At 44.1% G+C, this 22,760-nt stretch overlaps 1 protein-coding gene across 1 annotated transcript in view; it reads left to right on the top strand.

The window, feature by feature from the left end:
* LOC115459033 (disintegrin and metalloproteinase domain-containing protein 9-like) overlaps positions 1–22,760 on the top strand; it is a gene marked incomplete at its 3' end in the record, with an annotated part of 71,989 nt that overhangs the window by 26,754 nt on the left and 22,475 nt on the right. Inside the window, exons 3-6 of the mRNA XM_030188896.1 lie at positions 2,068–2,144; positions 11,581–11,659; positions 16,440–16,516; positions 20,105–20,324. Of these exons, the coding sequence (XP_030044756.1) occupies positions 2,068–2,144; positions 11,581–11,659; positions 16,440–16,516; positions 20,105–20,324 (453 nt within the window). The remainder of the gene's footprint in view (positions 1–2,067; positions 2,145–11,580; positions 11,660–16,439; positions 16,517–20,104; positions 20,325–22,760) is intronic.

Genomic DNA, 22,760 nt, shown 5'->3' with positions numbered 1-22,760 from the left:
GGAATTTCAATCCATAGTGATTCCAAGAAGTGTTTTGTTTCCTGCAGAATTGTCAATCTATTTGATTCAAGGCTTTCGTTAATATACAATGCTACCCCTCAACAATTCGATTCACCCTATCACTACGATATAATTTGTACCCCAGTATGACAGTGTCCCACTGGTTAGCCTCCTTCCACCAGGTCTCAGAGATGCCTATTATATCTAATTTTTCATTTAGTGCAATATATTCTAACTCTCCCATCTTATTTCCTAGGCTCCTGGCATTCGCATATAGACATTTCAAAGTATGTTTGTTGTTCCTATTTACATCATTCTTAGTATTTGACAGTATTAATTTGCAATCTTTTGTCTGTTTTTTGATTTATTTTTATTTAAGGACTCCTGATCTACTATGGTCTCTTTTGCAACCTCACTATCGAGATACCCTGTCTTCCCTGTTTTTATGATATCTTTGAAGGATACTTTATCCCGAACCAAGCGCTTTTGAGCGACTGTCAGCCTTCCCCCCGTTTCTAGTTTAAAAGCTGCTCTATCTCTTTGTACCTGTTGAGTCAAAGAAAAGACATAATTTAATTCCCAAGCAAATTTGTAATCACTGAGCACCGATATTTAGTTAATGCCTAATAAGGTATAAACAGATCTTCTAACATGAGAAAAATTGAGAAAAAAAAAGTTTTTAAAAAGTAGCAGTCTTTTTACTAGAGTTAATCCACAGTGAAACTTTTGGCCCAGTGAAGGCTGTGATGCCTCCTGGGAATAAGTATTTTCCAACCTTCACTAACGACTACTTCAGCAGTCACCTCAAGAAGCCCTACAGTAAAAATGCTGGAGAAACTCAAAGAGGTCATGGGGACGACAGGCAAAAGGTTCTAGTGTAGACCCACAATAATCCATATGGACAAGGGAGAAAAGGACATGAGTAACGAAGCACAACATATTTTAAACCTGACACTTCCTGTTATTCACTTCCTGTTACCTGAATAACTTCCTTTCTCTGTGCTACACATTCCCTTCAGCTCTCTCCAACATCATGATCTTTCAGTTACAACTTCCAGCTGGAAAGTGGTTTCTTCAAGGGACCAGCACTGATTGTGTCACTTGTGTGATGGTCTCATTCGAATCTCCAGCAGTGGACTTTCAGTTTGTGATAACTTTCCTGCATCTGCTCTTGTGACCTTTGTTACAAAGAAATGCCTCTTTGCCTGTAGTCTTAGAATCCACAGTCATCTCTTCCTAAATGTGAACCAGGGTCGCTGAGAGGGGGGGGGGGGCAAAATTACCCTTGCCCAGGCCTACAAGGGGGGGCCCTGCGCCGGGGTCTCTCTGCTCCTGACAGGACCTGGGTGATTGCGTGCCGACAGGAGCAGAAGAGAGAAAACTCCGGCACCAGGTCCCTCTTGGAGGCTGGGGAGGACCCAGAGGAGCAGACAATGCAGGTCTTCCTCTAGCGCTGCTCTTCACTCTGCCCATTTTTTGCCAAGCGGCTGCTTTTCCCCTCAGGCCGTGCTTGCTTGGTTTTGAAGCCGAGCATGCGCTGAGAGAAAAAGCAACTGCAGGGGCAGGTAATGGGCAGAGTGAAGAGCAGCACTGGAAGAAGAGCTCGTCTGCTGGAGGGGCCTCGGGACCCCTGCCAGCCAAGGTATTTGTGAACCTGGGGGGGGGGGGGGGTGGCAGCGGTGATAATCGTGAGGGGGGGAGTGGTGGCCCTGCCCCGGGCCTGGCTCAGCCTCTTGGCGGCCCTGTTGTGACCCATGTTTCTCATGTTTTCCTTTTGCTGTTATTATTAAGACTTATTCTATTCTATCACTATGGCTTGAAGGTACTTGACGAACCGTGTCTTGATGTGCTTAGCATTTGGGACTTAAGGTGCAATGATAAATATGAATAAGTGACAAACTCAGTTGCCCACCTCAGAACAGTGACCATTTGAGATATCGTCTCTGGTACAGTTGTGTCATTTCACTCCAGATATTTAGACACTGAGAGTGAAGGACCTAGAACGTCACTGATCTGATCAGTCCTAGAATAATTTGGAAATCTCATCTTGTTTTCTTCTGTTTTCAGGAACACAGAGAGGATAACGTATCTTATTCCATTCAAATTGCGGGACGCCCCCACATTCTGAAACTGAAAAGAAACAAGTATGTCTTGGAACAGTTCCATCAGTCTTTTGGGAAAGTTTATCATGTTACTTCCGAATTATCTGTTGGTGGGAATTAATATTTTGGGGATATTTTGTAAGGGGTGCTAATACAGTTGCTCAATGGTATAAGTAGGTGCTTGGAAAACATGGGGCTGATATTTAAAAGCAGTTATCTGGGTCTAATCATCAATATTCAGTGACATTTTCTAGAAATATCTGGTGTTTTCCAGATAGTACCAGGGTGAGCCGGGGGAGGGGCGCCTGACCTTCAGTGGAAAAGCAGAATTTCCAGGTAATGGTGATATTCAACAACATTATCCAGATATCTACACAGAAAACTTAGGATAGTGAAAAACCTATCCATAATAATCGTTCTTGATATCCGGAATGGTGTTGAATATTGCCATTACTTAGAGGGGGTATTTTCAATATGACGTCTACACGTCCAACTTTAGACATTTTGCAAAAAACGTCCAAAATCTGAATAAGAAAGAAGTTCATTTTCCAAAAAGAAAAACATCTATCTTTTGTTTTCGAAAATACAAGGTTTTGTGCTTTGGACGTTTTGTTTTTTGGTCCATTTTCAGAAAAAAAAAAGTCCAAGTGAAAAACGGAGAAAATGAAGCCATGGGGATGTATGAGAGGCCAACATTTTTAGGAGACTGGTCTCCCAGACATTCCAAGAGATAAATGGGACCCCCTTAGTGGACTTCAAAAACAGGGTCCCAGGTACACATCTCACTGTTGCTGCCTTATCTTGTCTGCTGACCTCCCAAAATCCACTGCCCACAGCATTACACAGTAGCCCTTATACCCATAAGGGGGCATCTATATTTATTTATTTATTTATTTATTTATTTATTGCACTTGTATCCCACATTTTCCCACCTATTTGCAGGCTCAATGTGGCTTACAAAGACCTGTTATAGCATCGCCATATCAGGTTAAAGAAGTCAAGGGAGACAAGCAGTTGTAGAAATATACATTCTGAATAAAGTTAGATAGGTGTTGTGTTATAGTTAGTTAAGGGTTCTCGTGGGTACAGTGGGTTTCTGCTGAGTTTTGGAGAGCTCACAGTTTCCACCACAAATGTGACAGGTGAGAGAGATAAGGACCAGAGCCCCCCCACTCCATGGTGCACTGCACTGACCACTACACTACTCCAGGGACCTACCTGCTGCTCTAATAGACCTGGCTTTAACATCTGAGGCTGTCATAGAGGCTGCTAAATCATATTTGTATTCACATTATGGGGGGTGGGAGGGTGTCAGTGAACACGGGGTCATTTAGGGCAACCTTTTGTGCCTTATTCGTTATAAAAACAGGCTGAAAAACGTCAATGTGTTAGGAACGCCCAGATCCCGCCCTTAACACACCCCTGACACGCCCCCTTGTGATTTGAACATGCTTTTGACGGACTTCATTGAAAAACATCTAAAAATTGGTTTTGAAAATAACAATTTGGACGTTTTTGTGAGAAAGACATCCAAATGCGGATTTATACCACGTCTTGGACATTTTTCTCTTTTGAAAATGAGCTCCTTAGATAACTATCCAGTGCCGGGCAAAATAGTGGAAACTATTATAAAAAATACAATTACCGAACACTTAGATAAACATGGTTTAACGGGACAGAGTCAGCCAAGGGAAGTCTTCCTCACCAATTTGCTTCATTTCTTTGAATCAAAATAACCCCTAAGGGAGAGGTAAATAAACTAGAGAAATATGAAGAACCAATCGCTAAAGATAACCCGAGACTCTAAAGTTTTTAAAGAAATGTTTTTATGTGAAAAATGGAATGTTCAGTATGAGCTGCCCCGCAGCGGAGCCAATCTTCAACGGAACATGCCGCTATTCCACAGTTCCCCATGAACGCTCTATACATTACAACAATCCCTCACGTATATGGTAATATAAAAGGATAACATTTCTTTATTTATCAATTCAACTATCATCACCAAAAAATTGTATTCATACATAGGGGTCCTTTCACTAAGGTGTGCTGAAAAATGGCTTGTGGTAGTGTAGGTGAGGGTTTCGGGCGCGTGCCAATCCATTTTTCAGCTCCTGTAAAAAAGGCCTTTTAAAATTTTTTGGTGAAAATGGATGTGCAGCAAAATCAAAATTGCCACACGTCCATTTTGGATCTGTGACCTTAACACCAGCCATTGACCTAGCGATAAAGTCTCACACGGTAACCAGGCAGTAATGACCTACGTGCATATGAAAATAGAAATTATTTTTCGGCCGTGCATATCGGACATGCGCCAAAAATGAAATTACCACAAGAGCCACATTGTAACTGGGTGGTAACTCCATTTTGGTGTGCATTGGGCGCGTGTAGACGCTTATGCGACTTAGTAAAAGGACCCCATGGAGGGGCATAATCGAACGGCGCCGGCCATCTCCGAATACAGCGCCGCGAAGGGGCAGAGCCAACCGTATTATCAAAAAAGATGGCCGGCCGTCTTTTGTTTCGATAATATAGTTGGGGCCGGCCAAATGTCAGAGATGGCCGGATTTGAGATGGGCAGCCTCGGTTTTTGCCCATAATGGAAACCGAAGCCGGCCATCTCAAATCTGGCCAAATCCAAGGCATTTGGTCGTGGGAGGGGCCAGGATTTGTAGTGCACTGGTCCCCCTCACATGCCAGGACACCAACCAGGCACCCTAGGGGGCACTTGTAAAAAGTAAAAAAAAAAAAAAGCTTAAAATAGCTCCCAGGTGCATAGCTCCCTTACCTTGGGTGCTGAGCCCCCCAAATCCTCCCCAAACCCACTCCCCACAACTATACAACACTACCATAGCCCTAAGGGGTGAAGGGGGGCACCTATATGTGGGTACAGTGGGTTTCGGGTGGGTTTTGAAGGGCTCCCATTTTCCACCACAAGTGTAACAGGTAGGGGGGATGGCCTTGGGTCCACCTGCCTGAAGTCCACTACACCCACTAAAACTGCTCCAGGGACCTGTATACTGCTGTGATGGAGCTGGGTATGACATTTGAGGCTGGCATACAGGCTGGCAAAAAAAGTTTTTAAAGTTTTTTTGAGGGTGGGAGGGGGTTAGTGACCACTGAGGGAGTCAGGGGAGGTGATCCCTGATGTCCTCCGGTGGTCATCTGGAGGCTTATTTTCAAAAGAGAAAGACGCCCATATTTCGAACCAAATTGGGAGATAGGCGTGTTTCTCCCGTGGGCGACCAAATCGGTATAATCGAAAGCCGATTTTGGTCGTCTTCAACTGCACTCCGTTGCAGGAACGAACAAAGTTGACGGGAGCGTGTCGGAGGCATGGCGAAGGTGGGACTGGAGCGTGGTTATAGGCCAAGGAGCGATGGCCGTCTTTAGCTGATAATCGAAACAAGAAGGGTGTTTTGGACGAGAATTTGGTCTGCTTTATTTGGACCCTTTTTTTTTCAGGTCCAAGTCCCAAAAAAGTGCCCCAACTGACCAGATGACTACCGGAGGGAATCGGGGATCACCTCCCCTGACTCCCCTAGTGGTCACTAACCCCCTCCCACAAAAAAAACCCACTTTAAAAACTTTTTCCCCAGCCTCTAAGCCAGCCTCAAATGCCGTACCCACCTCCATGACAGCAGAATGTGTTCTATCCTGTGACAGCCTTTCCCTGGTTCTGATGTGGCTCTCGGGTGAGTGTGACACCTTTTCTGTTATGCACAGCAATGCATTGTGGTGGGTGTAGGGTATTGGGCTCCATGATTCCACTAGCTTGTGTTAAATGCTCACGATGTTGGTAATTGGTAGGCTCTACTCCCATGGTGCTTTTCCCTCTGCTTACCGGGTCAGAGTGTGCCCTGTTTTATTTCCGGTAGTCCATGAGGTAGTGGCCATTTTTGTAAGCCACTGTTACATCCCTTTCATGTGTTAGCCACGTTACAGAACTTAGTTCTTACCTTGAATGTTGCTGAAAGAGGGCATTGTACAGCATTCTGCCAGCTCTGACCTACTGCTAATCTCAGTACCAGGGAGACTCGTTGCCAGTGGGGCACAACCTCTGATCTGCAGTTAACTGTGAGTAAACGTGCTTATTCCATTAAAGGACGTTTTCGGAGACATTAGTCTTCAGGTGTCAACTGGTGTGCCAATGTTATATAGCAGCAACAAGTCCTAGAGGCCTGCGTGTATGCAGGTCCTTGGAGCACTTTTAGTGGGTACCGCAGTGCACTTCAGTCAGGTGGACCCAGGCCCATCCCCCCCTACCTGTAACACTTGTGCTGGTAAATGGGAGGCCTCCAAAACCCACTGTACCCACATGTAGGTGCCCCCTTCACCCCTAAGAGCTATGGTAGTGTTGTACATTTGTGGGTAGTGGGTTTTTGGGGAGGGGGGTTGGAGGCTCAGCACCCGTGGTAAGGGACCTATGCATGTGGGAGCGTTGTCTGAAGTCCACCACACTGACCTCTAGGGTGTCCAGTTGGTGTCCAGGCATGTCAGGGGGGCGAGTGTACTATGAATCCTGGCCCCTCCCACGACCAAATGGTTTGGATTAGGATGTTTTTGAGCTGGGCGTTTTTAGTTTCCATTATCGCTAAAAAAGAAACAAACGCCCAGCTCGGAAACGACTAAATACATGGCATTTTGGTCCGTACAAACCGTATTTTCGAAATGAAAGATTGACGCCCATTTTTTTCAAAAAAACGGTCTATCCCACCCTTTCACGTACCTGTTCTCGAACATAGACGCCCATGGAGATGGGCGTTCGCGTTCGATTATGCCCCTCCTGCTCATTTAGGGCACTTTTTTGGGACTTGGACCTGAAAAAAAAGGGACCAAATAAAATGGACTAAATTCTCACCAGGGACGCCCTTCTTTTTTCCATTATTGGGCGAAGCCAGCCATCTCAACGCACATCCCCGTCCTGTCTTCGCTACCGTGCTGACACACCCCCTTGAATTTTTGCCGGCCCCGCGACGGAACGCAGTTGAAGCCAGCCAAAATCGGCTTTCGATTATACCGATTTGGCCGGATTTAGGAGATGGCCGGCCATCTCCCGATTTGTGTCGGAAGATGGCCGGCGATCTCTTACATAGTAACATAGTAACATAGTAGATGACGGCAGAAAAAGACCTGCATGGTCCATCCAGTCTGCCCAAGACAAACTCATAAGCTGGATAGTCTCTTATGCAAATGTCTAAAAATCTATTAAAAATGCAATTGAGGGGCGGAGCTTGCACACCAAGGTGAATGGCTGCTTAGTATTACTGCTCCCGTTCAAAAAACTGATTCCAGCAATCTCAAACAACGACCGTTAACTTCTTTTTCAATGCTGATTTCTTACTGACTATGTCATGAAGCGAGATGAAGAAAAACGAACAGTCGTTTTCAACAAATGGCGCAAATAGAAAGATAAAACAAGATGCACCAACGCTTATCAAAATGGTGGCGCCTCGAGAACTACAAGAAATTCTGGAACCTATCATGGCTGAACTCACAAATATCAAATCCATACTTTAAGATAATGCACAGAATATAATTTCTATGCAAAACAAGATGCTTAGCATGTCAGTTCAACTGAAAATAAGCAATGAAAGAATGACACAGTCAGAGATGAGGATTTCAAAGGTAAAAGATGAGGCCTTCCTATGGAGATGTAGTAGAGAACAACTTACTTCAATTCAGCAAGACATGAAGGACGATGATAATAGAGCTAGAAGGAACAACTTCAGAATTCTGGGTCTTCCAGAACCTATTGAAGGTAAACATGATGTCATATTTTTTGAAGAATTTATCCCCAAACTGTTGAATATATCTTTTCCTCAGGCCATTGAAATCGAACACCACATCGCATTCCTACACACAGGAATGAAACCATGCATGGCCCACGACCAGTGATCATAAAAGCTTTAGATATACACAAGTTCTGGTGTAATCAAGATCTGTACTGGAATGGCTTTAAAATACATATCGTACCTGATTTCAAAAAAGAAATGATACTGATACGGAAACAATTTCTGGCATTTAGGCCCTAATTGAAACAGCTTAGTGCCAAGTGGGACTGTTTTATCCTACGACTTTCAAGGTAACATATCTAAACAATTCACAGCCTTTTTTCAAACCCAGAGGATCTCAAAACATTTGTACACTCATTTCATACACCAAATAGCTGATTCCAATGATAAGTATATCTAGGGTCCACCTAAAAAAAAAAGATCTAGGTAGTTTTGTAGACAATACACTGAAATCTTCTGCCCAGTGTGTGGTGGTGGCAAAAAAGCAAACGATGCTAGGAATTATTAAGAGAGAAAACCCACCTCTTCAAAAAAGCTTATCCCACCGATCCAACATAAATCCCCACACCCAGCAACACAACATAATCAATGATCGTACTGGACAACTTACTATCCTCTTCCCCTTCGACCCCATGACTCCCGATACACTTCTACCTCATGTGACCACAGCACAATCTTGTATTTGTTATCAACCGTAATGGCAAACGCCTTTACGATACTTTGTAAGCCACATTGAGCCTGCAAATAGGTGGGAAAATGTGGGGTATAAATGTAACAAATAATAATAAAAATAAATAAGACCAAAAATATTATAATGCCTCTGTATTGCTCCATGGTGTGACCTCACCTTGAGTATTGCGTTCAGTTCTCATTGCTGTATCTCAAAAAATATATAGTGGAATTAGAAAAGGTTCAAAGAAGAGCAACCAAAATGTTAAATGGGATGGAACTTCTCTCATATGAGGAAAGGCAAAAGAGGACAGGTCTCTTCAACTTGGAAAAGAGACAGCTGAGGGGAGATATGATTGAGGTCTACAAAATCCTGAGTGGAGTAGAACGAGTAAAAGTGAATCGATTTTTTTTACTCTTTAAAAAAGTGCAAAGACTAGGGGACACTCAATGAAATTACATGGAAATACTTTTAAAACAAATAGGAGGAAATATTTTTTCACTCAAAGAATAGTTAAGCTCTGGAACTCTTTGCCAGAGGATGTGGTAGCAGTGGTTAGCGTATTTGGGGTTAAAAAAGGTGTGGACAAATTCCTGGAGGAAAAGTCCATACTCTGCTATTGAAACAGACATGGGAAAGCCACTGCTTGCCCTGGGATCAGTAGCATGAACCTTGCTACTCTTTGGGTTTCTGCCAGGTACTTGTGACCTGAATTGGCCACTGTTAGAAACAGGATACTGGTCTAGTTGGATCATTGGACTGAGCCAGTATAGCTACCGTGTTTCCCCGAAAATAAGACACTGTCTTATATTAATTTTTGCCCCCAAAAATGCGCTAGGTCTTATTTTCAGGGGCTGTCTTATTTTTCGGGGAAACATCGGGGTTGGCCCACCCGCCCTCCGTCGCTCCTAGAACTAACCTTACACGCCTCCTTTCACCTTCGCAGCAAGCAGCAGCAGAGCAGGCCACTCCTTCCTTCCGTGTCCCGCCCTCGCCTGACGTAACGTCCGTGAGGGCGGGGCACGGAAGGAAGGAGAGGTCTGCCCTGCTGCTGCTTGCTGCGAAGGTGAAAGGAGGCGTATAAGGTTAGTTCCGGGAGCGACGGAGGGTGGGTGGAGGGAGGGCCCGGTGACCTCGGGTGGGGGGGCAACCCGGGGGCGGCCTTGTCCGGCTCTCGGCGGCCCTGCTTTCAAACAAAAATTTGCTAGGTCTTACTTTCGGGGGAGGCCTTATATCTACCAATTCAGGAAAACCTCTACTAGGTCTTATTTTCGGGGGATGTCTTACTTTCGGGGAAACAGGGTATTCTAATGTTCTTATGATCATACTGGAATAGCTTTGGGAAATGATCAATAGTCCAAAATCTAATACGCCCTCATTAATCATTCATAAATATATCGATGACTTCTCCAACATTAATACTGGATCTGTGACATCCTTGATTACCTTATGGGATGCCTTTAAACCCAGGATTAGAGGAAATGTTATGTTTTAGTACTAATGTACATAAAAAGAAAAACTAGAAATACAAAATATAGAAAGAGAGATGATAATGTTAGAAAAGTCCCTTAAGAATAAATTAATTAATGTTTTTAATACCAAATAAAGGGGTTCTTTTACAAAGGCGCGGTACGGCTAGCACATGGGTGGCGTATGCCAAATCTGCCCTACTGCCGGGTACCATTGGAGCCTGGCGGTAATTCCGAAGGTGGCATGAGCAGTTTCCTGCAGTAGAAAACATTTTCTATTTTCTACCGCAGTGGCGTTCCTGCAGGGTTAGCACTTAAGTATATAAGTACATAAGTATTGCCACATGGTGACAGACCAAAGGTCCATCAAGCCCAGCATCCTGTTTCCAACAGTGGCCAATCCAGGTCACAAATACCTGGCAAGATTTATTTGTTTGTAGCATTTGTATCCCACATTTTCCCACCAACTTGCAGGTTCAATGTGGCTTACATTTGCCGTAATGGCGGTTGTCTTTTCCGGGTAACAGAATTACAAATGGTATTGCATTAAGGTGCATACATACATGTTAACATACATGGAACATGACATATATGGAACAGATCATGGTATATACATATACCGTGTGCATACATACATGGTAAAGAAAAATAAATTATGGTATTGCATGAAGGTTGCTGAGAATAAATTGGATTGCAACATGCATTAGGTCATCGATATAGAGAGTCCCTATTCAGTATGAGGTTGAAGTGGTAATGCTTGATTATGAATATCAAAGAGGTTAATCAGTCATGAGGTAAAAGATCGGTTATGTATAGATCGTGTACAAAACATTTTATGCTGCTTATCCCAGAAATATTTTCCAAAAGTCCAATTTAATAATGATCTATGGACCAGACCTTTCTTAAACCCTGCTAAGCTAACCGCTTTTACCACATTCTCTGGCAATGAATTCCAGAGTTGAAGTGAAGAAACATTTTCTCTGATTCGTTTTAAATTTACTACTTTGTAGCTTCATTTCATGTCCCCTGGTCCTAGTTGGCAGTAAGGGTTCAGGCCTAGAATTTTAATATTAGCACATGGCCATTTACTGCCCCATTTTTTAAAACGGCCTTTTTCCCACCATGGTAAAAAGTGGCCCAGCGTGCGCCAATTTCATGCCCAAACTAGCACAGGCCACTTTACCAGGGCTTAGTAAAAGAGCCTCTTAGTTTCTCTTGCCTGTAAAGCTAACAGGACCTCATACCTAAAACTTTCAAAGTAGTGTTTTGTGTTCAGCTAAAACCGTTGTGTGACTCTGCTTTGTCCGGGCTCTGAGCCCACCCTCGTCACGTTACCACACCATTGTTGCCCAATAAAATATGGTGAGAATTTCAGTTTATTTCTGCTCCTTTTTTCTGGACTTCGTTTGCATCTGTTGGTCATTGAGGATCTTCTGTCAGTCTGTACATTGTGCAGAATAGTCGTTTACTTTTCCGTATGATAATGGCAGGACTTGGTATCTGCTGCCACTTTGATGCTAAATTTGTGTCTTTTCTTATTTTTACAGAAAACTGATCAGTAAAGGCTTTACCACGTATCTGCACAGGAAGGATGGGACACTGAATAGCTCGAAATCAAAAACGCAGGTATTTTCATGTACAGACCACCCAACCATTGCCTGTCTGTTACCCCTTTTATAAGGGCCGATTACACACTAGTAGAATATTCAATATACACAAATCCTTACCAAATTCAAAAGAAATAATGACAGTAACTTAGAAATATGAATATGCAGGACTAAACCTGAGCTGGAAACTCCAATATAGCATTCGTGTCAGCTCTTCTGCGCCTGCAGTGAGGTTTTTGGAGAGAAATAAGCCAGCTGAGAAAAAATGTTTAGTTACAACAACCCAAAAATGTGCCTGGCTTACTTTTACACCCTGTTGTGCCTGAAGAATTTTGCACATAATCAGTGGGTCTGGCACATAATTTTATTTCTTTATTTACATTCTGCTTTAAACCATAGAGGATTGGAATGAAGCACAGAAATCACAACTGCAGGAAACATGCACAGACAACAATAATCCAATCTGTGCATAACAGGAAGTAAAAATCGAACCGGCCGTGTATTGAAAAGGCTTTGAAGAAAATGATGGGCCTTAACAAACGTTCCTTCAATTGTAGCAGAGCCTGAAAGCACCAGGGAGGTTGTTCCACATCAGCTGGACACGTGATCATCTGAAGGTGATGGGACCACTAATTCCTTTGCTTTCTGAGACCTCAGCGTGGTGAATTTTCCACACCCTCTAAATAGCAGTCGCAAAAGTTAAAATTGCAGCCGATGAAGAGACTTTAAAACAGGAGTAGTATCAGTAGATTGCAGCCATCCATTGATTAATCTCACCGCTGCATTCTGTATAATCTGCAGAGCCTGAAACTGAGTTGACAGCATTCCCAAATAAAGTGAATTACAGTAATCAGTTTTGGTCAGAACCAGGCTCTGCACTAGCATTCTGAAATCAGACACAGGCCGCGTTGGTTTTAACTTACTTAAAAGTCGAAGCTGAAAAATAGGAGTTGCACCTGTTTTTCCATCAATAAGCCAGAGTCCAAAACTACATCCAAACTGTGATGTTTCACAACAAAATCCATATTGTGATATTTAATCGCAGAAGGGTAAAGTAGGGACCAAATATCTCTCCACATACAATCACCTAAGCTGGCAGGAGGGAGGGTCAGGGCAGCTGTCAACGGTTACAAGAGGGGCCGCTCCACCCTTTCCCCGCACTGTACAGCTCTTCTGAGCCACTCAGGGCCCGAAGTCCTGTGCTCTGCTTGCAAGACTTTATTTTATTTATTTTTGTTACATTTGTACCCCACGCTTTCCCACTCATGGCAGGCTCAATGTGGCTTACATGGGGCAATGGAGGGTTAAGTGACTTGCCCAGAGTCACAAGGAGCTGCCTGTGCCGGGAATCAAACTCAGTTCCTCAGTTCCCCAGGACCAAAGTCCACCACCCTAACCACTAGGCCACTCCTCCACTGTTGCTACTATTTGAGATTCTACATGGAATTCCACTAGCAACATTCCATGTAGAAGTCAGCCCTTGCAGATCACCAATGTGGCCGTGCAGGCTTCTACATGGAATGTTGCTAGTGGAATAGCAACATTCCATGTAGAATCTCCAATAGTAGCAACATTCCATGTAGAATCTCCAGTAGTAGCAACATTCCATGTAGAATCTCCAATAGTATCTATTTTATTTTTGTTACATTTGTACCCTGCGCTTTCCCACTCATGGCAGGCTCAATGCGGCTTACATGGGGCAATGGAGGGTTAAGTGACTTGCCCAGAGTCACAAGGAGCTGCCTGTGCTGGGAATCGAACTCAGTTCCTCAGGACCAAAGTCCACCACCCTAACCACTAGGCCACTCCTCCACTGTTGCTACTATTGGAGATTCTACATGGAATGTTGCTATTCCACTAGAACATTCCATGTAGAAGTTGGCCCTTGCAGATCACCAATGTGGCCGCGCAGGCTTCTGCTTCTGTGAGTCTGACATCCTGCACGTACGTGCAGGACGTCAGACTCACAGAAACAGAAGCCTGCGCAGCCTTCTACATGGAATGTTGCTAGTGGAATCTCTAATAGTACCAACATTCCATGTAGAATATCCAATAGTAGCAACATTCCATGTAGAATCTCCAATAGTATCTATTTTATTTTTGTTACATTTGTACCCTGCGCTTTCCCACTCATGGCAGGCTCAATGTGGCTTACATGGGGCAATGGAGGGTTAAGTGACTTGCCCAGAGTCACAAGGAGCTGCCTGTGCCGGGAATCAAACTCAGTTCCTCAGTTCCCCAGGACTTTCAGAACAGAAGTGGATTTCGGGAACCGCACGGCCCAAACTCTCTGAAAGCCGTGTGATATAGAAGGAGCATTTGAAGCTTTAGCGTGACAGAAAAGTACAGAATCTATGTTGCAAAGTTGGGGAGCTCTGAAACTAGTCAGGAAGATAGACTCTCTTTTTGAGTTATTTAAAATCTAGAATATTAGGATAAGGTTCCTGAGTTCCTACTGAAGAAAGTGTGAATTAAAGGGCCCCACCGTTAAAGCAAAGAGAGAACACTCAAGAAAGACCAAAGCTTCGACAGATAAGTGTACTCATACACCTGGAAAAGAAGGAAAGGACACTGACAAAGTAGTGACTTCACCTGACAGGGAAGGTTCTGATCCATAGAGATTTGAAAGATAAATAAAAACACACAAAGAATCAATTCTTAGAAAAAAATAAATTTTTCTTTGAAGTTAATAGAAAAACTGAGATTAATTGAATAATAATACTTATCTTATATTGGCTTTCCATCCGGTTGTTAATGGGGAATGTCTAATTGTTCCTGTAAAAGAAAATGTCCAGTTCCTGTCAAGGATAATCTCCATTCTCTGGGTGTCATTTTGGATCGATCTTTGTCTTTTAAATTTCACTTTTCCATGATGATTCAAAGATCGTTTTGTGTTCTTAGGAAAATTAGATCTCTGTTAAACATCTTCTGTTGCATGCTTTCATTGTCACCTGATTAGACTATTGTAACTCTCTACGTACTGATTAATCTCTTTACTTGATTAAGTGGTGCCAAATAATACATGATACTTCTGTTAAATAGCTTTACAACACTAGCTAGCTTATTTTCGAAAGGGAAGGACGCCCATCTTCCGACACAAATCGGGAGATGGGCGTCCTTCTCCCGAGGTCGCCCAAATCGGCATAATCAAAAGCCGATTTTTTGCATCCTCAACTCCTTTCCGTTGCGGGGATGACCAAAGTTCTCGGGGGCGTGTCGGCAGTGTACCGAAGGTGGGATGGGGGCGTGGTTAAGAGATGGGCGTCCTCGGCCGATAATGGAAAAAAGAAGGGCGTCTTTCATGAGCATTTGGTTGACTTTACTTGGTCCCTTTTTTTTCACAACCAAGCTTCGAAAAGGTGCCCGAACTGACCAGATGACCACCGGAGAGAATCGGGGATGACCTCCCCTTACTCCCCCAGTGGTCACCAACCCCCTCCCACCCTAAAAGAAAAATGAAAAAACATTTTTTCCGGCCTCTATGCCAGTCTCAAATGTCATACCCAGCTCCATCACAGCAGTATGCAGGTCCCTGGAGCAGTTTTTAGTGGGTGCTGTGCACTTCAGGCAGGCGGACCCAGGCCCATCCCCCCCACCTGTTACACTTGTGGTGGTAAATGTGAGCCCTCCAAAACCCATTGTACCCACATGTAGGTGCCCCCCTTCATCTCTAAGGGCTATGGTAGTGGTGTACAGTTGTGGGGAGTAGGTTTGGGGGGCTCAGCACCGAAGGTAAGGGCGCTATGTACCTGAGAGCAACTTGTGAAGTCCACTGCAGTGCCCCCTAGGGTGCCCGGTTGGTGTCCTGGTATGTGAGGAGGACCAGTGCACTACGAATGCTGGCTCCTCCCACACCCTAATGGCTTGGATTTGGTCATTTCTGAGATGGGCGTCCTCGGTTTCCATTATGGCCGAAAACCGGGGACAACCATCTCTAAGGTCGACCATCTCAACATTTAGGTCGACTATCTCTAAGGTCGACCTAAATGTTGAGATTTGGCGTCCCCGACCGTATTATCGAAACGAAAGATGGACATCCATCTTGTTTCCATAATATGGGTTTCCCCGCCCCTTCACAGGAATGTCCTTAGAAATGGACACCCTTAGAGATGGTCGTCCCCGTTTGAAAATGCCCCTCCATGTGTTTTGATCATGCTACACCTCCTCTTTACACTGGTTGCCTATTAATTTTTTTAGGATTTAGTATAAGATTCTCCATCTTACTCAGAGGGTTGGCTGAGTAAATTATTTTCTTTGCTTCTTTCTTACGTGTCGTCTTGCATGCTTTGCTCTCCAAGTAGGAATGTCCAGAATATTTTCGGATTCCTCTCGTGATACAATGTTTTGCTGTACCACAACCGGTCTATGGAATTTGTTGCTGACACAGCTTTGACTAGAACCCTCAGAGACAAAATTCAAACATGGCTGTTTTTTTGGAACTTTTTCTTCATTTCTGGAGCTTAGCCTGAGGAACTTACAGTGCACTTATTCTGTTTCATACCGGCACTCCCCGTCCCCTTTTCTGTTCAGTTAAATGCACAGTAATAAGATGAAATTGTTCCCTCCCTATTGTTTCTTTTTGGTTTTTACTGTTGTAGGTATTTGTCGTGTATCATTTTTTACTTTGTTTTAATTATAAACCTCTGTGATGTGGTAACCAGTAGCGGTATACCAAATAATATGAAATAAATAAAAGTACCTTGGATCCGAACCTATTGTCTGCCTGTCCGTTAACCCCAGGAACTGTCTGCTAGCCTGCTACTCTTTACACTAAGACCCTGGTTCTGTCTGCTTTGCAGGTGAATTGCTATTACCAAGGATTTGTTGAAGGAGTTGAAAACTCAGTGGTTGCTCTCAGTTTGTGTCATGGCCTCAGGTAAGTGGCTCACTCCTTCCTGACTGCCTTTGGGTCAGCTCTCAAGGATATTTATCGGACCTTGAGAAATCACTTGAGCACATCAGAGAAACAGCTGTTCATACACATGTGTGTCTTCTGGTTGATCATGTGGAAGATCTTTGGCATGATGTCTCTTTTTCTGTGATTCTCTGACCTGGAGGGATCTTTATTTTTCTGACACAAAATGGGAAAATCATTTTAGCTTATCTGGTCTAAATATCTGTCACTCCCAAAACATGCTCCAGAGAACTGAGATCTTTTAGGATAATGTGGCTTTTCTGATACATACGTGGAGTATATTGTGGAATGTTTTCTGTTAACCCTTTATAGTCAGCCCTGGTCCATAAGTGCAATTGTGCTGCTCATTGGTTATACATCAGTTACTTTTATGCCTAAGAGTGGCTTTAATAATAAAATTGTTCACTCTATCGCACATACTGTTACATACCTGTGACTTGATAGTGCAGATGGATATAGAAGAGCTCAGACCCCATCTCTGTCTTCCATACATGGAGAACTTGGGATTCTGACACCATCTCCGATAGGATGGAGAGGCTCAAGACTTTATTATTTCCCTGAGGGCAGAGTGACTCAGGACCCATTCTCTCCACCACCCCCCCCCCCCCCCCGCCCCATGGACAGAGTGGCTCAGAACCCTCTCCTCTCTGAAGGTGGAATGGCTCAAGATCCCATCCCATCCTCCCCCCTAAGCATAGAGTGACTGGGGATTCTGTCCCCTCCCATTTGAGTGCAAAGTGGCTCAGGATCCCACCCTGTCCTCCCTTGTGAACACGGGAAACACCATACCCTCCTCCCTTAAGGCGAAGTGCCTCAGAACTTTGTTCTCATCTCCCTGTGGTGGACTGACTCAAGACAGGTCCCCTCTTCCTTGACTAATAAACAACAATCCTCAATCATTTTGAAATGTTGGCACCTGTTTACCGCAACCAAAACCACAGGGACTGGAAAGAACACGGATGTCCCACGAAGAGTCACAGGAAAAGACAAGGAGTGTGAACAGAGTCAGGCTCTCCAAAACAGACCAGAGATGCTAGATGTAAATCAAAAAGCTTTATTGGAGGATGACTCGACAGGGTACCATCTTTCAGCACACACGGTGCCTTCCTCAGCGACGTCTAGAAGCGACATAACCTCTGCATCACAAAGGTCTTTTTAAAGACCATACTATGCACCGAGGATCTACATCATCATGTACAGACAACAAGACTCCTGAGGAAGGCACCATGTCGAAACATGGTACCCTGTTGAGTTATCCTCCAATAAAGCATTTGATTTACATCTAGCGTCTCTGGTCTGTTTTGGAGAGCCTGACTCTGTTCACACTCCTTGCCTTTTCCCGGAACCTGTTTTCCTGCATAAACTGCTCCCCCCCCCCCCCCCCCACTTGTTCAGAAAGGAGGGGGCGAAGGGAATGTTCACATTAATTCCTGGGCTTTGCTTTCTCAGGTTTCTATATATTGAAGCTGATAATGAATTATTGCATTGTGGGACATTGTTGTTCACAATCTTATGTATATCCCTGATGTAAGCATCTGCCGAAATGTGGCTGCATCAGGTCTGGTTGATGAATGAATGCATTTTCTTGTGCCATACTGGTGCCTTCCAGCATCTTGGCATTTTGGCTTGCTTCCTGATTTCTCCTCTGTGAATGATACCAAAATCTGCAAATAGGGTAGATACCCCTGATGGTGTGGATAACATGAGGAAGGACTTAACAAAGCTAAAGGAATGGTTTGGAATTTGGCAGCTTAGATTTAATGCTAAAACCCGAAGGAACAGTACAGTTTAGGGGGGTCAAGAACCATAGACCATTATTAAATTGGACTTGGGGAATATATTTCTGGGATAAGCAGCATAAAATGTTTTGTACTTTTTGGGGGGATCTTGCCAGGTATTTTGTTTTGTTACATTTGTACCCCGTGCTTTCCCACTCATGGCAGGCTCAATGCAGCTTACATGGGGCAATGGAGGGTTAAGTGATTTGCCCAGAGTCCCAGGGAGCTGCCTGTGCCTGAAGTGGGAATCAAACTCAGTTCCTCAGTTCCCCAGGACCAAAGTCCACCACCCTAACCACTAGGCCACTCCTCCACTGTTGCTACTATTTGAGATTCTACATGGAATGTTGCTATTCCACTAGCAACATTCCATGTAGAAGTCGGCCCTTGCAGATCACCAATGTGGCCGCGCAGGCTTCTGCTTCTGTGAGTCTGACGTGCAGGACGTCAGACTCACAGAAACAGAAGCCTGCGCAGCCTTCTACATGGAATGTTGCTAGTGGAATAGCAACATTCCATGTAGAATCTCCAATAGTATCTATTTTATTTTTGTTACATTTGTACCCCGCGCTTTCCCACTCATGGCAGGCTCAATGCGGCTTACATGGGGCAATGGAGGGTTAAGTGACTTGCCCAGAGTCACAGGGAGCTGCCTGTGCCTGAAGTGGAAATCGAACTCAGTTCCCCAGGACCAAAGTCAACCACCCTAACCAGTAGGCCATTCCTGGATTGGCCACTATTGGAAACAGGATGCTGGGCTTGATGGACCTTTGGTCTTTCCCAGCATGGAAATACTTATGTACTTATGTAAGAACTTGTGTGGCCAAAAGAGAAGCGGGACTTGGGTATGGTCATATCTGATGATCTTAAGGTTGCCAAACAGGTAGAAAAGGTGATGACAAAAGCTAGAAAGATGCTTTGGTGCATAGGGAAAGGAATGGCCAGTAGGGAAAAGGAGGTAATGATGCCCCTATTTAAGATTCTGGTGATTCCTCATTTAGAATATTGTGTACAATTCTGGAGACCAAACCTTCAAAAAGATGAAAACAAGTTGGAGTCAGTCCAGAGAACGGCTACTATAATGGTCAGTAGTCTTCTTCATGAAGTATATGGGGACAGACTTACTGTAAATATCTTAATGTGTATACTTTGGAAGAAAGGTGAAAGGGGGAGATATGATAAAGACATTGGAATAGCTATGCAGCATAAATACACAAGAGGTGAGTGTCTCTCAATTGAAAGGAAGCTCTAGAACGAGGGGGCATAGGATGAAGGTGAAAGGGGACAGACTCAGAAGTAACCTGAAGACATACTTCCTCACGGAAAGGGTGGTGAATTCATGGAACGGCCTCCCGATGGAAGTGGTGGAGATGAATTCAAGAGAGCTTGAGACAAGTGCATAGGATCCTTTTTTTTTTTTTGTTACATTTGTACCCCGCGCTTTCCCACTCATGGCAGACTCAATGCGGCGGGCAATGGAGGGTTAAGTGACTTGCCCAGAGTCACAAGGAGCTGCCTGTGCCGGGAATTGAACTCAGTTCCTCAGTTCCCCAGGACCAAAGTCCACCACCCTAACCACTAGGCCACTCCTCCATAGGGAAAGTAAATGGCCTGGGTGGGCAGAGTAGATAGGCCATATGGTCTTTATCTGCCTACATTTTCTTTGTTTCTATTCCCTCCTCCCTGGTTCTTAGTTACTTTTGAGAATGATTGCTAGTGGCAGTTCTGACCTTGCATATTTCATTAATACTTCTTTATTTTTTTTATGCAGAGGAGTTATTCAAGTTGGTGAGTTGCAGTATGGCATCGAACCCCTTGTGGCATCCTTCCTGAAAGAGCACCTTCTCTTCCAGCTGCCATACCTCCATGGGGAACAGTCTGCTTGTGGTGTCTCCAGTCCTGATCTGTTTCACCAAGGAAACCTATCAGCAGGATCTACCCACAACATGAATGGCTTCCTTGCTAATCAGAGAAAAATGGCTTTTCGAAGGGTAAAGTAGACAAATCATAAGAATTATGCTGTTCTAGGCAAGGTGATAGTCACAAAGCTTCAACAGACAGCTATACCATTCCCAAGTATTCTTAATCCAACTCTTCTTTAATGTGGCAATCGTAGCAAATAAAGAAAGTCAACTTACAGTTCAGTTGCTTGAACAGAATTGTTGTCTTCTGCATCTGTATCTAGCCACTTCAGAGGCAAGGAGATGGCCAGAACCTTAGCCCAGCTGAGAGTTAAAGCTGTAGTACTCAAAGGGGGAAATGCCCTGGGAAATGGTGAAGCATTTTGATGGAATCACAGTAGATTAAGGAAGGCTCAGCCTCTAGAACAGCTGCTGATCACAAAGGCATGCTAGGAGGACTGAGACTCTCACGCAGCTCGCAGGGGGCAGAGAGGGAGGGCCGGCCCTATCTCAGAGCTAAGAGCTAATAGGGAAAGCTCATAATACACACAGGGATCAAGGATACGCTCTCAGAAGGAATCAATCATAAGAAACTGCAAACTATAGGCAGGTGGGATATGGGGGGGGGGGTTGAAACCCCAGTACACAGTGCTATCTATTACACAGACAATGCAATTACATGCAGATAATACTCATATTAAATATACATAACATGGGGGCAGAACAAAAAATACATTTTATAACTGTATATGCCGCTCAATCTACCATCCTTAGCAGCTTACATCAAAACATACACAATGCATTAAAAGCATCATGTCTAACAACATATCATACAATATTAGAAAACTGAAATACCTTTGAAAATTGTCTCCTTTATGAAGCAGAAAATACATTACATAAGAACATAAGAATAGCCATACTGGGCCAGGCTAATGGTCTATCTACTAAGTATCCTGTTTTCATCAGTGGCCAATCCAAGTCACAAGTACCTGGCAGAAATGCAATTAGTAGCAATGTTCCATGCTACTAATCCCGGGGCAAGCAGTGGCTTCCCCCATGTCCATCTCAATAACAGATTGGACTTTTCCTCCAGAAACTTGTCCAAACCAACATACATACTGAAATTCACCAGCACAACTCACAAACCCACTCAGAATACATACAGAAGACAACACCAACACTCGTACTGAAATTCACCAGCACACCTCACACAGTAATTCAGCATAGATACAGAGGAAAACACCAGCAAACGTACTGAAAACTCACCAGCAAACCTAACATAGTAACTTGGAGGGGCATTTTCGAAAGAGACGTCCAAGTTGCGATTTGGACGTCCTTGCAAAACGGTAAAATCCAGGGGCGGGGAAACCCGTATTTTCGAAACAAGATGGACGCCCACCTTTTGTTTTGAAAATACCATCAGAGACGTCCAAATCCTTAAATTTGGACGTCCCTAGACATGGACGTTTCTTACTTTCGGCGATTTTCAAAAACAAAGACGTCCATGTCACAAACTCCTAATGCAAACCATTTGGGTGTGGGAGGAGCCAGCATTTGTAGTGCACTGGTCCCCCTGACATGCCAGGACACCAACTGGGTACCCTAGGGAGCACTGCAGTGGACTTGATAAAATGCTCCCAGGAACATAGCTCCCTTACCTTCGGTGCTGAGCCCCCCCAAAACCCACTACCCACAACTGTACACCATTACCATAGCCCTTACGGGTGAAGGGGGCACCTATATATGGATACAGTGGATTTGTGGTGGGTTTTGGAAGACTCACTGTTTCCTCCACAGATGTAACAGGTAGGGGGAGTATGGGCCTGGGTCCGCCTGTCTGAAGTGCACTGCAGTACTCACTAAAACTGCTCCTGGGACCTGCATACGCTGTCATGGACCTGAGTATGACATCTGAGGCTGGCATAGAGGTTGGCACGACATATTTTTAAACATGTTTTTTGAGGGTGGGAGGGGGTTAGTGACTACTGGGGGAGTAATGGGAGGTCATCCCCGATTCTCTCCTGTGGTCATCTGGTCATTTCCGGCACCTTTTTGTGCCTTATTCGTAAGAAAAACAGGTTCAGGTGAAAATGTCCAAGTACATAAGTACATAAGTAGTGCCATACTGGGAAAGACCAAAGGTCCATCTAGCCCAGCATCCTGTCACCGACAGTGGCCAATCCAGGTCAAGGGCACCTGGCACGCTCCCTAAACGTAAAAACATTCCAGACAAGTTATACCTAAAAATGCGGAATTTTTCCAAGTCCATTTAATAGCGGTCTATGGACTTGTCCTTTAGGAATCTATCTAACCCCTTTTTAAACTCCGTCAAGCTAACCGCCCGTACCACGTTCTCCGGCAACGAATTCCAGAGTCTAATTACACGTTGGGTGAAGAAAAATTTTCTCCGATTCGTTTTAAATTTACCACACTGTAGCTTCAACTCATGCCCTCTAGTCCTAGTATTTTTGGATAGCGTGAACAGTCACTTCACATCCACCCGATCCATTCCACTCATTATTTTAT

This window comes from Microcaecilia unicolor, unplaced genomic scaffold (assembly GCF_901765095.1).
Source record: "Microcaecilia unicolor unplaced genomic scaffold, aMicUni1.1, whole genome shotgun sequence".
Classification (NCBI taxonomy): Eukaryota; Metazoa; Chordata; class Amphibia; order Gymnophiona; family Siphonopidae; genus Microcaecilia; species Microcaecilia unicolor.
Note: the sequence above shows the minus strand (reverse complement) of the source record. Positions and strands in the feature narration are given on the sequence as shown.